General features: G+C 41.6%; 1 protein-coding gene across 1 annotated transcript in view; it reads right to left on the bottom strand.

Annotated features, from left to right (window-relative positions):
• RPL18 (ribosomal protein L18) overlaps positions 1 to 14,510 on the bottom strand; it is a 31,796-nt gene that overhangs the window by 14,592 nt on the left and 2,694 nt on the right. Inside the window, exons 2-3 of the mRNA XM_069200638.1 lie at positions 14,314 to 14,400; positions 14,047 to 14,154 (exon numbers count right to left, since the gene is read on the bottom strand). Of these exons, the coding sequence (XP_069056739.1) occupies positions 14,047 to 14,154; positions 14,314 to 14,400 (195 nt within the window). The remainder of the gene's footprint in view (positions 1 to 14,046; positions 14,155 to 14,313; positions 14,401 to 14,510) is intronic.

Below are 14,510 nucleotides of genomic sequence, written 5' to 3'. Positions count from 1 at the left end.
CACCCAGTGGGACTTCTATCTTTGTCCTCACACAATTTCCTCAGGTCCTCTACTCCAGTTATGCAATCGTTTAAGGCCTCCCTTCTCAAAAGAGGACCGAATTGTTCACCTTAGTAGGGTATGCTTTCCTACCATTTGCCATCAGTGCGAAGGCACAAAACGACAAGACGAAAAGCTAAATGGATTGTGATGACCCCAATTTGGAGGTCGTAAGTGATGTTCCCAGTTGTGATGGGACTGTCTTCTCTACTTTCAGATCATTCTGACGAGCGTGCAGAGTCAGTCTTGTGATGAAGAATCACTCCAGTTTATGGCAGAATTACAGAGAATTCTAGACTATACCTGGCCTTTCAGAGCAATATGAGAAACTCATTAAGGCATGGGTGGACAAACCGGCAAGTGCTACAAGCAAGCCTGGAGATCATTGACGGTATGTAGAACAAGGTCTGGATCTTGTTAGGTCTGATCTTGTTCATATACTGAACTTTTTATCTCAAGTAATAGTGGACGGGATCTTACAAGTCAATAAGCACCTTTAGCTCAGCCATTTCGGCAGTTGTCTTAATACAGAGAATGACTGAACATCCTATAATATGCAGGTTGCTGAAAAAGGCAGGACTCTTCTTGCCTCCACAACCTTAGTATTCACGTTTCTGGGATGGCAGTTACGTTTTGCACAAGCCTCTTATGGCAACAGAACAAACATTGATCCACAAAGAAAGTAGCAGGTAAGTTAGCTATGCTTTTTTTGCCATCATGCAAAAGAGTCCTGTATATGTATAGGCGTTTCTACTCCACTTTGGGTTTTATTTTCAGTTTCTTGTGCACAAAGACTACCCCTAAAGCGATTGGATAGATAGAATGAAATTCTCAAAAATGATGTGGTTAAATCCCCTAAATCCTAGGATCTCACAATGGAGGCCTAGTCTCTCAGGCGGTTTCTTCCCACACTATTGCCGGGTGAGTGAAGCAAGCAGCAGACATGTTTGGAGCACATTCAACCAGAGGGGCAATAGCATTCAAATCTTTTCTTATCATTTCTTTGGGAGTCTGACAGGAAGATATGAAGTCAATTTTACTTCGCTCTAATGGATAAAGTGGCTTCCTTGGGAAATCGGAAGCTTTAAAACAAGCAGAATCCTTCAGTCGGGACCCGACACAGAAAACAAAAATGCCTTAGCTGGTGTGCAGGTAAGTTCCATTTCTACTTGGGACACAGGTGAGGACCATCGCACCCTGCTGATATTTACAAACCTATAGAATCTATATTGGGCTTGGACTGCATTCATACAAGTGTGATAACGTTTACAGACACAACATGCAATAACTAGTCTTGCAAATAATCTGTAAACATGTTTTAACAGGTTGTAACCGAAACGAGTTAGAATAACTTTGTAGTAGTAAACAGGAAGAGAGCCTGACTTAGGATTCCTACATGGAATACTGCAGACTGCCACTGGTTTCTTTTTGGCTATAATAATAAAGTGACAGATCAGAAGTATAATCCTCGCCTTCGTAAGCTTAATCAAACACTTTTCTCCGCAACAGCTAGGAAATTTTCAATGCTCATTCAAATGCATGTTTATACATTGGGCCCGATTCCCAGACTAGCAGTTATTTCAAAATGACACCGAGACAAGAATGTATTATATGTTGCTTTTTTTTTTTTTTTTTAGGATTAGATTCTTTAATCCTCAAGTGAATCCTAGAAAAACTATCATGTAATAAGTTTGTGATGTACAAGTATGGGCTGCTTCTTAATGGAAAGTAAGGCTTACAGATGCCTAAAACTATGGATACAGGGTAAACTCAAAACTGAAGATGTTTCAGGATTAACTAATAACTTTTATAAAAAAAAGGCCTGAAATGAAGGATTGTGCTCTGCTAAATATTGCATTTATCTGTTAACCTGGAAGTGAAAAGGATGGTGGGAATAAAATGCTATTCCTGTGCTTCAAGAAAAGCAATCATTGCCTGTAAATAACTAAGGTTTTAATGCACAGAGATCAACAGCATACATAGCAGCCCTTGGCAGTTAACATTTTGACCAGACTACTGAATAGATATTGTGCTCCTAAGAAATATGTACTGTATACAACGTTGACATTTCATTTGTATCAGCATATGCTGAAATCATAAAATCACTGATCATAATGGGTAGGGTAATTTGGCTTTACCTATACATTTCTTTTCTTGCCATTTGATCCATCATAGCCAGATGATTCCAGCACCCCTGCTTAACCATACTACCTACTCAATCGTCTCATAGGTCACCCATCAGTAATCTTGTTGCTTACCATTGATCTATTTAAAGATCCCTCTATGTACCCAGTACTGGGCTGTGCCTCACTGATAACTGCCACAATCTCCTACTTCCAGCGTTGCTTATTATTTAAGCACAACACCCCCTTAGACGGTTCCTCTAGTGTATGCAGTCTCCTCCTGGTTCTTTGCAAGCACCTCCATGCTATCTCACTTTCAATTGATAAGTGGCAACTGCCTCTAGCGTCTCCTCTACCAGACACCCATTGATCACACATGGACCCAACTGTTGAAGACTTTCGGCTCTTACAACCAAGTTGTTGATGACTCATGATGATTCTGGAAGTGTGCACACTGATACCGTCAGTCTAAGGGGCTGTTTCTTTTATTCTATTTTAACTGGATCATTCATAAACGTTTCCGCCTTTATAGCTTTTACCACCCAGGTATAGAGCTTTTATTTTTAATCGTTGAATTGTACAATTAAGTGCATTTATATCTGGATTACTCCAAAATCTGCCATTGCTATCTTGCTCTTATCTACACAATCGTTCCCACATTATCTACATGCCCATCTTGAGTCCTTCCTCTACATGACCTTTATACTGACCCCCCCCCCCCCCCCAACATGTTAACAGTGTATGCAAAACTGGCATATTAAATGTATCTTTAAGTCCCTTGTAACAGCATAACATATAGCCAGGGCCTGTAAATGAAATGTTACTAGTGGGCCTGCAGCACTGTTTGAGACACCCCCATGAGAAGCCCCATGAGTAGCCCCTTAACCATGCATCAGGACTGCCATTGCAGAGCCTGTGTGTGCAGTTTCACAGCCACTCCCACTTGGGATTTAAATTCCTTTACCTAGCCTTAAACGCACCTTTAATTACATATAAGTCACCCCCTAAGGTAGGCCCTAAGTAGCCCATAGGGCAGGGTGTAAGTAAAAAGCGGGACTTGTACATGTCCTGGTAGTGAAAAACTCCCAAACTCATTTTTCACTACTGCAAGGCCTACTCCCCTCAGAGACCAGTATTAAAAATTCCTTAATGTACTTTTAAGCTGTAGTTCCTGATCAAAAGGAGCAGCTTTGCCATGTTTCGTCTATTTGGAATGGTAATAACCCCCTCTTTACTGATGAATTCGGATTTGACATTATGATTTTAGAAATTACACTTCTGTGTGACTTGCAGTCGGTCTTCAATATAGCCTGGGGTGGTTGACAGGTACACTTTGTGCATTCCCTCTAGACAGCCAGGTTAGGTGTGTGAGCACTTCAAAGATCTGCTTTAAAGTCACCCCCAATTTAAAGGCATATTTGGGTATATCTACTGGGGCTCTGACTCTAGCAAGACAATATACTACTGGACCTGGGAAGAATTGTGCTGGAGTAAAGACTGCGGTGTTGTAAGGATTTACACTTTGCCTGGACTGACTGTTTTGAGGAACTGCTCCTCTGCTTTGCTGAGCTGCCCTGCAAAGGACAAGGACTTCATCCATCTCACTTGAACACGAAATTACTAAAGGGTGTGCCTTATGTTTTCTGAAATCTCAGGGACACAAAATAGTTAGTACAACTCTCCTGGTGCTGCTCGGCTCTCCTGTCCGAGTCAGACCCTTACCTGAGGTACCCCTCCAGTACTGGGGCTCAGAAGTGAGTTTTGCAGCGGCTCTCTACAAAAAAACTGAAGCAGCATCACCGTTGCACCAGTCAGACAGACTCATCGTCCTTCGATGTAGAGGCTGTTTGGCAACAAAGGGATCCACAGCCTGCATGGCCTGATGACACATTGCTTGTATTTCAATGGAGCTCGATGATGAGGCAGTGACCCAACTGTGTGGAAAAGACCAACGCATCACGCCCTTGATGCTTTGCTTTATGTAAGGTACTTTTTCAGCATACTCCAAGTGGGTTCTGTAACCAGCCTGCCCATCATCCCTGTCAGTCAGTTTTAACTTTGGATCTGCACTGATTCCTCGCAACCCGCTAATGACTGCTAAGGACTATTTTTAGTTTATTCTTTAAAAAAAGAATATTGAAACCTCTACGTATTTGTTGTTGGTCTCATTTTGCTCAGATTTAAAGTGTGTATCTGACTTACCCTGACTAGAGTGGCGGTTCATGCTTGTCAGTGTGTGCACACACGGACAACCAGAAAGCCAGTTTTTTTAACACCCTTTTAATCCACTTCTCAATGACACTTCAAAAGCACACTGATGCCCTTTAACTTTGACTAGTAGCCCAAAACCATTCAGCGCCTGTCTCCCAGACACCTCTCTGTCCCACTAACCTCATCTGTACCGTATCCCCATATGCACCATAACCCCCACTCTCTCAAAAATATCTTCCAGTGATCCTCGTGCACCTCTGTGGTCTGGCATATTTACTGTGCCTAACCCTTGTAATGCAAACCCTTCTGTAGACCATCACCTTTTATTTTGTAGTTGACTCACTACTTCAGAATCTTTCCTCTATTTCATGCTCTAAGTTGCTCGCCCCAGTGACACCCTCACTCGCCTTTATACATCCCCACCTTAACCTCATAACTGAGTCAAGGGCCCCGCCTTAAAGACCTTTCTACCCCACCTCCTTGTAATACCTCTCACTCCCCTCCCAACAGCTGTCCACAGTAACAAACACACTGCTCAAGAGTCCTTCCTATAAAAACACACCATACCCAACAAGACTCATACGCCGCCTACACATCACTTCCCACTAACACTACCTAACTCCCTCTTGCAGTCCGCCATCCTCTCAAGATACTACTTTGAGGCCCACTGTTTCTAATATCAATCACATGAGCCATCCAACAAACTATTGTCATTTAGCAGTTTAATACCGGACACACTTCTCTGTATCATCATAATACACTGGTGTTAACCAGTACCTGATATTTTACACAGCTTACAGCAGACACGTTCCATGATCACTACTGCATCGCCTTTCTAATGACTGCCATTTAGGACACTACCTATTCTCACAACCCCTGTTTAAAAACTATGTCTTCCACTGGTAGGTGACATGCCCCTCTATGTTGACACAGCTCTACTGCATCTCCCACTAATAACTACTATGTGCCTCTGTACCAAGTAGTCTTGTCTGCATCTGATACTCCTCTAAGCAATCCTGCTGACAACCACATTATGCTTCCATTGTGAAGGTACACACCCCTCCTTACACCTATCATTCACAGCTTATATCCCACGCCTGCTTGAAAGCCCCCTCTAAGTTAAACATTCCTGTCCCACCTTTTTGTGATACCTTGAAATACCAAGACTACTTACTGGTACTTTATGCCCACTCCCTAGGAACACCTCATTGATGCAATATCAGTCCTTCCTGATCCTTTCCATGCCCTCCCAGCCTTAACTAGTACCAGAGTGCCAGCCCTCATTTACCAGACACTTCTCTAATCCTCCTCCAACCGGTCCCCTCATACACTGTTCTCTACCCAATTTTCTTCAATGAGTGAAGAAAGCCCTTTATCTATTGGGCACCAGCCTCACCGATCTTTACAGCCGCTGAAGTTACATATGCTCATGAAACCTCCCCATTCCACAGATACTAAATACCCCTATGGAGCCCTCCCTCAATCTGACATTTCATTATGCAACCTCTCTGATCACACACCACCTGTAAACTATTTTGCTTTGGTATCAGACATCCTGGCCCCTCTAGTCTGCCTAAGACCTCTAGGCTTAACATTGTGTGCCTCTTAAATCACTAATCTTGACTAAATAAAAAAGTAACCCAATCTGGATCTTTTGTAAAGCGGTCTAATGCCCCTGGCCAAGTTTATGCTGTACAAATTACTCCTTCAGCCCCATCACCTTATAGTGGCTCTAAAAACCTGTTCATGCACTCCCTCTATTTGACGGTTCCCTTTACTCTTGCCACTGATACCTTCCATGTTTAAGGTTTTTTATTGTTCTGGATCAGCGATGCTCCTATAAGCCCTCTTTCTACCATGCCTCTCTAATACCAGAAACGCACACCACCATCTTGACCTACCAAATCCTATACCGCATCACTAATCTTTCTCTCCTTGACATTCTTCACATGTGCCCCTCAACAGTCCCAACATGTTCCACAGAAACCCGACCCCACCCACTATCTCACCTCCTATTAATACCACACACACAACTCATAATCGTCCACTGGCACCAGGCACCTCCCTAGGAGCTTCCCACCATCGTGCCTCACATTGATACCTCACATGCACTCTAATACACAGCACCTTCCACTGGTAACAGACAAGTCTATCTCTAGTAACTCGCACACCACTGAAGAACCCATCGCCTCAGACTGGTGGGCAAAGCTGCTCCGGGGCTGCCTACAGCCAAGACTTCCCCATTTTGTCTCCCCCTAATTCGACCTCTTAGCCTACCACATCCCAGTGACAATCTTTCGGACGCCCTCACTTTCTATAACTTACACATCTCCATCGGCCTTATCTTTTTATAAGGACCTCAGTTTTGGGAGACCCTCTAATCTGCCTCATACCCCAACAAGGACTCGTTTGTCTGGAATATTTTGTTCTTCGTTTTGTATAGGGGCAGTTTGCTTCTTGCCACAGAGAAAGTAACAGTATGCCTCTAATGCCAGAAGCATCAGCTTACTCTCCCCTCTGTATGCCAAGCCCAAAGATGGAAACCATGGGGCTCTACTCATCCCACTGCAGTCACTCCACTTGTAGTAAATGTATCACACACCATCAAAATGCAGGGCGAGCATCAGCACTCAGTAGCCAAGCCTCCAATGCATGTGTTTCAAGTCAGGACATGGGTAACTCGTGATTGAGGCCGTTTACTTCCCTGTGTCCTACTCAACAGTGGCGTAGAGGATTTGTTCTACAGCATATAATGCAATTCCAGCTTCATGCAGTAAATGCGCTCACAAGTCATGTAACTTCACTTCCTTGTATATTAATCTGCTTCTCAGGTGTCTTGACTCAGGATCATAACTTTACAGTCTTTCTACGTAACTGTGGGCCATAACTGCAAGTCAGTGTCAGTGGCTGCGAAAATGTTAAGTATTTCAAACTTCATATTTTGGTTGCACCCACTACAAACACCAATAAGTGTTATATCTCTGCACCTCAACTCATCTGACATAGCAACAATGAAAAGACAAAGGAACAGACCTCGCATGGAAACTCCCACACCTTCAAAAGAAGCTACAGTACCACCCAGCAACTCCTACCATGCAACAAAACGACCTTGAGAAAAACGAATCTGCTGTCGTCCACTTTCAAAGGCAACCAGTCTCCATCCCTCTCACTTCAGTCTGGATAGCCATTAGCCAACCACAGAAAAAAAGCAATACATGTTCATTGTCTGAAAGGCTATCCCTGATCTTGTGCTGTGCAAATCCAGGGTCCCCCAGATTGGTGCACTTTGCTTTCGTAATTAATATAGTGAGAAAATCAAGTGCACACAGAAGACGTCTGCTACAGCATTAGCAGTATCTATTTTAACAATGTTTGCATTATTTACCCTGTATATTCTCATGTTGCTATGATCAAGAGTGTATCACTTCCTCCAAGCACTGCCTAAAGCTCTTATATCTCCCAAAATATTTATTAAGCAATTACTTTACACGTCTAACTCCTAAGCTGTTCATCTGTCCTTGCTGAAGTGCTGGTCTTGTGGTAGTTGTGCAAAGGAGAGGCTATTCATCTGAAGTTAGTGCCCACCAAAGTAGCTAGGGGAGCACTAGATAAATCATGGTGCTCTATTTAGTATTGCATCTTCAGAATGCATGCTCTCTTAAAAGGCTCCATCTATATTCCCAACACCCTGCATAAAGTTAGTTAAGTTTGTTGCCTCTTTTTCCCTTTGATTGACACCTTCCTTTTTCCATCCCAGCCCATCTCTGACCAAACCCAGTCACGTGCTTCTCTTAATCGCCAATTGAACACACTTCATTAAGATCATAAAAACCATTTTCAGTAGTGAATCCTCTCTAGCTTGGATTAATTCCACCAACCATTTGCATGAACTCACACCCCCGCCCCAACATAACCCCCTCATGAAAAAAACTTAATTGAACGCACTGAAAGGTTTCCTTGAAAACACAAGATCAGCCCCAATGAGCACAATAAATAATTAACAGGGTACTGACCACTAACGCGAGTATCAAACAAGGATGCCTTCCTGTACCACAGCTCAATTTGTATGTAGAGGATCTCCCCTTATTTTTTTTAACCTAGTAAGAGCTTTCTGAACTTAATTTCCTGATCAAAAAATTCAGGTCCTTCAATATGCAGATAATACAGTACTCCTGAATTAAAATTGGTTGGGCCTGCAATGAGCGCTGGACAAACTAGGCCTGTTTTGCCAAGTAAACAGCTGTCAAATCAACGGATCAAAAAACAAGCTGGTTATTTTTTGCCAAAAAGTCATCAAAAAGGGCGCTGTGTCTCAATGAAAAAGTTGGGGGCGTTCATACAAATTCCTGGGGATCTCAGATGAAAGAGGGAGATAATGACTAATCTTAAGGCTTTAAAAACTCTGCCTGATCCCTCATGGCAGTTGGGGCATTACGCTCTATGAACCTCTGCAATTGCCCATGTATCTAACACAACCATTATCTAAGATCCAGAAACACCAGCTGATGCGATTGAGATTTCCAGATTCATTTTACGGTTGAGCGTGCAAGCGCTCTGGCCTGCTGTAATCTCCGTGGGCTTTTAACCACACCCACTACTGCTATTCATTCTTTGTTGTGGTCGTCTTAAGTGCATCATTTTTATTGGAGCATTTTGTGAAATGTCCCTCATTTGTGTGGCGTGTTCCCTCCCAGGCGATTTCACAAAGTGAATTTTTTGTTGGCCATCACACTACATCACGCTTAATCCTGTTAGTGTGTGATTGCTCCTCCAGTTTGCCTTTCATCCCAGCCGGGATCCTTTCTAGACATTCACTCAGAGTGCCAATAACTCTGCGAATCATGGCAGCTGTGGCGCTATGAATTTATTTGCTCATATCAACATTTTTACTTTTCATTTATGTGGCAAGAAAAGTCCAGTAGGAACTCACAGTGCCAATAGCTCTAATTCTAGCAAGCGCAAGACCCACTGCATTGCAAATGCTTGTTAAAATTATTTTAAGGAATGCTAAACGAATGCCGTTTGTGTGGCTAACCCACAGAATCACTAAATCATGTAGTCTTATTTGTGGAAAGCTTTTTTTTTGTTTTAATAGGAAACTAGCTGTAGCCGATGAACAGAATTCTTAAAGTGTGGTCCTGTGATAAGGCTGTGGAGAGTTGTTTAAAAGGAGAGGCGAACACGGTTGACTGCAATATTTTTTTAATTTTTGGGCAAGGCCTGTAGCAATTTAGCAGTTAACGAACGTCACAACTGACTGTCTTCGTTGCAGCAAGCCAATGTGTAGCTTTTCAGAGCTCCCTCTTAAGGTGATTTTACCTTTTAGAAAGGATAGTCAATAGAGCCTAGCTTCAAATTTCTTACAATTAAACTGTACTCCGCCTTTTAGATATTATTGTATGTTGTAACAGAGGGCTCAATTGTGCTTTGGCCGTATGCAAGTGAAAAATGTATTTCATCTCAATCCTGTTACATTGCTATCACATGGAGTCTGTTTAAATAAAGTTTAATTAACTTAACGTATGGCTTGCTTAAAGGTGCCACACAGGTAATTTCGATGACTTAATTAAATCATGCCCTACTTAGAATGTGTCAAATCAGACATGTCCAATATAGATGAACAGTGCTTTTCCCACCGCTTTGAGATAGTAAATAGTATGGCCATTGGCGTAATGTTTTGATAACACATGACTTGTTTGTTACACAATCATGTATCAGAGGACTTTTGCAGCTTTTAATATTGTGTTAATGAATTTTAGTATCATGGCCCAGGAACACCGACTAATTCATCCCATGACGCCAAAGAGTCTTGATGTCTATTTTAATCTTGTTGGTTTTGTCCTTTGTGCTAGATTACAGCTGGGAGGGGGTTTTAACTGCTGTAACTTGATTAGGGAATAATGGTTTTAATGTGATTTTATTGACGGTGGTGTGAGATTGGCAATGATTTTTATCAATTGTGCTAATAAAGACTTACTAAATAAATGTGTGGTCTCCGACAGAGTGCTGCCTGGCGTAAAGTGTTTCAACACCTTATCACAGATAGTTAGGGCTGAATAAATACAACACAAAGAAAATAATTCACTCAACACCCTCTGAAAAGAAAAAAAAATAATCCAGGGCAACTAAGAAAGCAGACTTGGGTATGTTGAGTGATGGAGAACGGGAAGAAACACTAGTTCTAGAGGGTAGTATCCATAAAGGCTGGATTCCGACTAATGCAACTGAAATTAGTAAGTAGGATTCACTTTTCTAGTAATCAAATGACTACATAAATAGGACACAAAAAAAGACATCTTAGAATTTTTGGCAAATAGACTTCTTTGTGTACATATTATGGGTCATTTTTCATTTAATACGCTGCTGTGTGTGGGGGGGTGGTGGGGGGACATTGAGATGTTTATCCGAGATCCTTGTTGTTTCCATAGAATGTATTATGCAATGGAAATCGATTAAGTTGGAGGATGCCCCCAAAAAATAACATGCGGAGCCACTCGAAAACAGAGGAATAATGTAAATATTTCCTTGGTTTGAAAAGTGCAAAGGCATAAGAAATGCTGCTCATGGATAACAGTCTTCTAGTCTAGCGACTATCCAAGGGAGAAGCTACCTGGATAACCGATCCAGATAACTTTATAAATGTTATACACTGCTCACCTAAAAACGCGGGGCACTGTAAAAGTACTTGCAACCGGTTGTATTAACACAAAAAAAATTACTTTAAAAAGGATAATGTGAATAAAAAAATTAAGAGATTTGCTTACTTCTTAACAAGATCACAAGATGAAACATGTTCGATGTGCAATGGAAGCCCAGAGAACTGATCAGCAACAATTCATACTGAGGAAATGATGGTACTTTAAATATAGATAATATATTGTGTAACATCCACTTTCAATTGGGATACGGCCCTATGCCTCTTTCAGAGTTTGCTAAAATAAATCAAGATTTCACTAACTTACCCAACTTCCCTTAAGTAACCACAGTATAGTGACCAGACTAACTTATGTTAGTAACAATACTAAGCCCATTATTACTAAATGTCAGCACCACCAGCCAATACATATCATGATTTCCAGATACTTCCATAGGCTAAAAAACATTGATGCATCTACATCAACGTTACCAATTCTCTATAAGCTACCAAATAATATGATCCTTTTCTAGTCGACGAGAGAAAGCTTGATTTGGAAACAAAAATACACAGGTCTAAACACGTATTAAAGGATGCTGTGGTTTAAGCCATATATTTCTATTCTTAAACTTTGTGTGCCACTTGCATGACAAGCCGAGGTCCAATTCCTACTGGGCCATTTTACTGGTTAATCAATGCCTCAAAGCTCTACGCCCCTTTTCCTTTAACCTTAACCCTAATAGCCCATCATAGTCTAGCAAACAGGTCATGTCAAGGTCCCATTAGCATTCTAGAAGCGCTCATGTATTGCTTTCAGAACAGGATTTCTTAATTGTCATTACCATTAATACATGGGCATCTCCTTCGCTGTAGCATTCTACTAACATTTTCAATACACCAATGGGACTCCGTTTACGTTTATAATCTCTATAATGAAAACAAGGGGTAACCCTTTAACTCTGGGCAGAGAACAGAACAGTAGTCCCCTTTGGGGACAGTAGAGGCCTCAACTTCCTTGGCAAATGTACAAGACCATCTTAAGACTGGTTCTGACAGACTGAATCAAATTTATTTCAAAAAACGAAAAATCAATAAAAAAAATCCTTAAGAACACATTGTATATGAACAAGGAGCTCCAAAGTAGGTGAAAGGCACAACGAACGTGAGAAAGCGAGATAAAGTGCAGAAGTGATATGTACAAAAATACTTACAATGACCAACGGCTGATAAGATGCAACATTCATAGCACCACTCTATTAAACGTGGTGTTTTAACAGCTTTTTTCTTAGAGTCAGTGTCTGTATTTTGTCAATATTTCAACCGTGCTAAATTACTTCTAAGAGGGTCATCGGACCAAATAATACTACATAGCACCTAAAGAAAGAAAACAATCATATTTAGATACTTTATATATGTCATGTGTTCCAAAATTCCAGATATCATTTTGGATGCAACATACCAAATAGTAGAATTAATTCCCAAACCAATGATTGTAATTCGAAAAATAAACTCACTTAAATATTCAGGGATTTCACTTACCAAGGCAAAACTATTGAGAGGTTGATATAATATACTCTGCATGAATCCAAATTTTATTAATAGACCCACTAAATAAGGTACAACATATCTCCAAAGCTGGGTGCATTTCTCGCATGCTAGGTACCCAAACTCGCTACACTTTTGCCTTGGTAGGTGAAATGCCCAACAGCATGGCATGCTGGCCCAGGGGAGATCCTTATAAATTACCAAGCGGGTCAAATCAACCATTTTAGTGGGATTCGAGGGGGGGGGGGGGGGGGGGGGGGGGAGAGCACACTGCTTCTCATCCCAGCACAGTTCATCAATTGCATCCTGGTAAGTGCAGTATGCTTACTTCAAAGTTGCTGTAGATAATCACCAAAGATGTTGCAGGTACATTTATCTCTAGACATGTGTTTCTGAAGTAGCAGAGAAAAGTCATCTGGGATTGCAGGTATGCAGGAACCATTGTTGCTTACAGATATATGGTACTCTGGGGTTCTGAGATTGGGCTTATGGGGTTGGTCCCATGCAACATTACAACTACCCTCATACCTGCCACCAGTGCAGACACAACAGCAATTAAATGAACAAAACGTACTAGACCTCAACATCTGTATAAACGTACCATATTTCAATTTTGTAATCCTCTCCACAGAATACTATTGCTCTTCTTAAGTCAAAGCACTAACTACCACACCTCATCTCTGTATGCCCTCAAGCTCAAACTTAAGTGCTGTTGAAACAAGCGTACGACCGACTCCACTATTGTGATCTATAGACTTCACCCTGAACCCACTCATTAGCTGGGGCAGACTAAGTCCTCACATAGCTAAAAACTGCCTTAGTTCCTTTGCAGCGTTTTGCTTTATATTCTGGTGTCTTACTGGCATTCTACAAGTTAATGTCCTATCTATTGTTCAGACTGCTGCCCAAATGTACTGTTCCGACCTCTTGCTACTCAAACGGCATCCATAAGCTTCCCCCTTTTTTACAGGATTAAACGTGTTGTATAAAGACAAATAATAACCTGCCTACATTTACTCCACTCCATTTTATAATCACAAAAATTGCACTTTCAACCTTTCTTTAGCCATACACCGACAAGTTCGTCTATAGCCTCGATGCACGTTACATCAACATCAATCACAGAGACTTCTCAATCAAGAGTTTGTCTTGAGGTTCCCGCGAAAGCCTCGGTAGCCAATATATAATATTCCACTAGGCATGCTAGCTGATGTCTCCTTGGGTATCGAGCCACCAATATCGAACTGAGTCAGCCAAAGACCTTCAGGTGTAAAACTTTTAGCACAATGAAGTTAACTCATCTAGCAGACTAACAACTTGTAAGCATTAAATTAAGGTATAAGCACCGAGGGTGAGGCTTTCATCGATTTATGTGTACTGTATAGACTTAAACATGTTTTGCACTCCTTTAAACAGTCTGTACTTTGTGGGGTACCTGAATCTCGAATTACTGGTTCATAAAACAATGTATGTTGGTCATAGGATGGCACTTACCAGTCGAGAGACTGCAAGAGGGGGCCTGTTCGCACGGCTCATAAAAAGGCGCCTCAGCACTACCTTGTTGAAGTTTGAGTTTGTACGACGGGCCAAGAACCGGTAGAGCTGCAAACAAGAACAGCGGGCACACATGAAAATAATGGTCTCAGCACACAAACATAACCACTCACGTAGGGACAAACAATCCACATAACATCCGTTCAAAATGCAAATATTACAGTGCAGCCTGCAAATGCACCAATGGGAAAATTGAAGTGTAGTTACCTTAACCAAGAGCCTTAGGTAGATATCTTGACTTTTGGGCTCCTTTCTTCGCACCTTGCGATCCTTGTTGTGGCGGATATCCACTCCCTGCACAGCAGAATAATCAGATGACATGTCTGAGGGAATACTATTAAATATCAACACGCGAATAATTCTCAATTTTAAGGTCATGGGCACACTGCAAACGTTTTACCGGA

The sequence above is a fragment of the Pleurodeles waltl genome, chromosome 7, assembly GCF_031143425.1.
Source record: "Pleurodeles waltl isolate 20211129_DDA chromosome 7, aPleWal1.hap1.20221129, whole genome shotgun sequence".
Lineage (NCBI taxonomy): Eukaryota > Metazoa > Chordata > Amphibia > Caudata > Salamandridae > Pleurodeles > Pleurodeles waltl.
The sequence above is the reverse complement of the archived record's forward strand: the minus strand, read 5'-3'. Positions and strand labels throughout refer to the sequence as shown.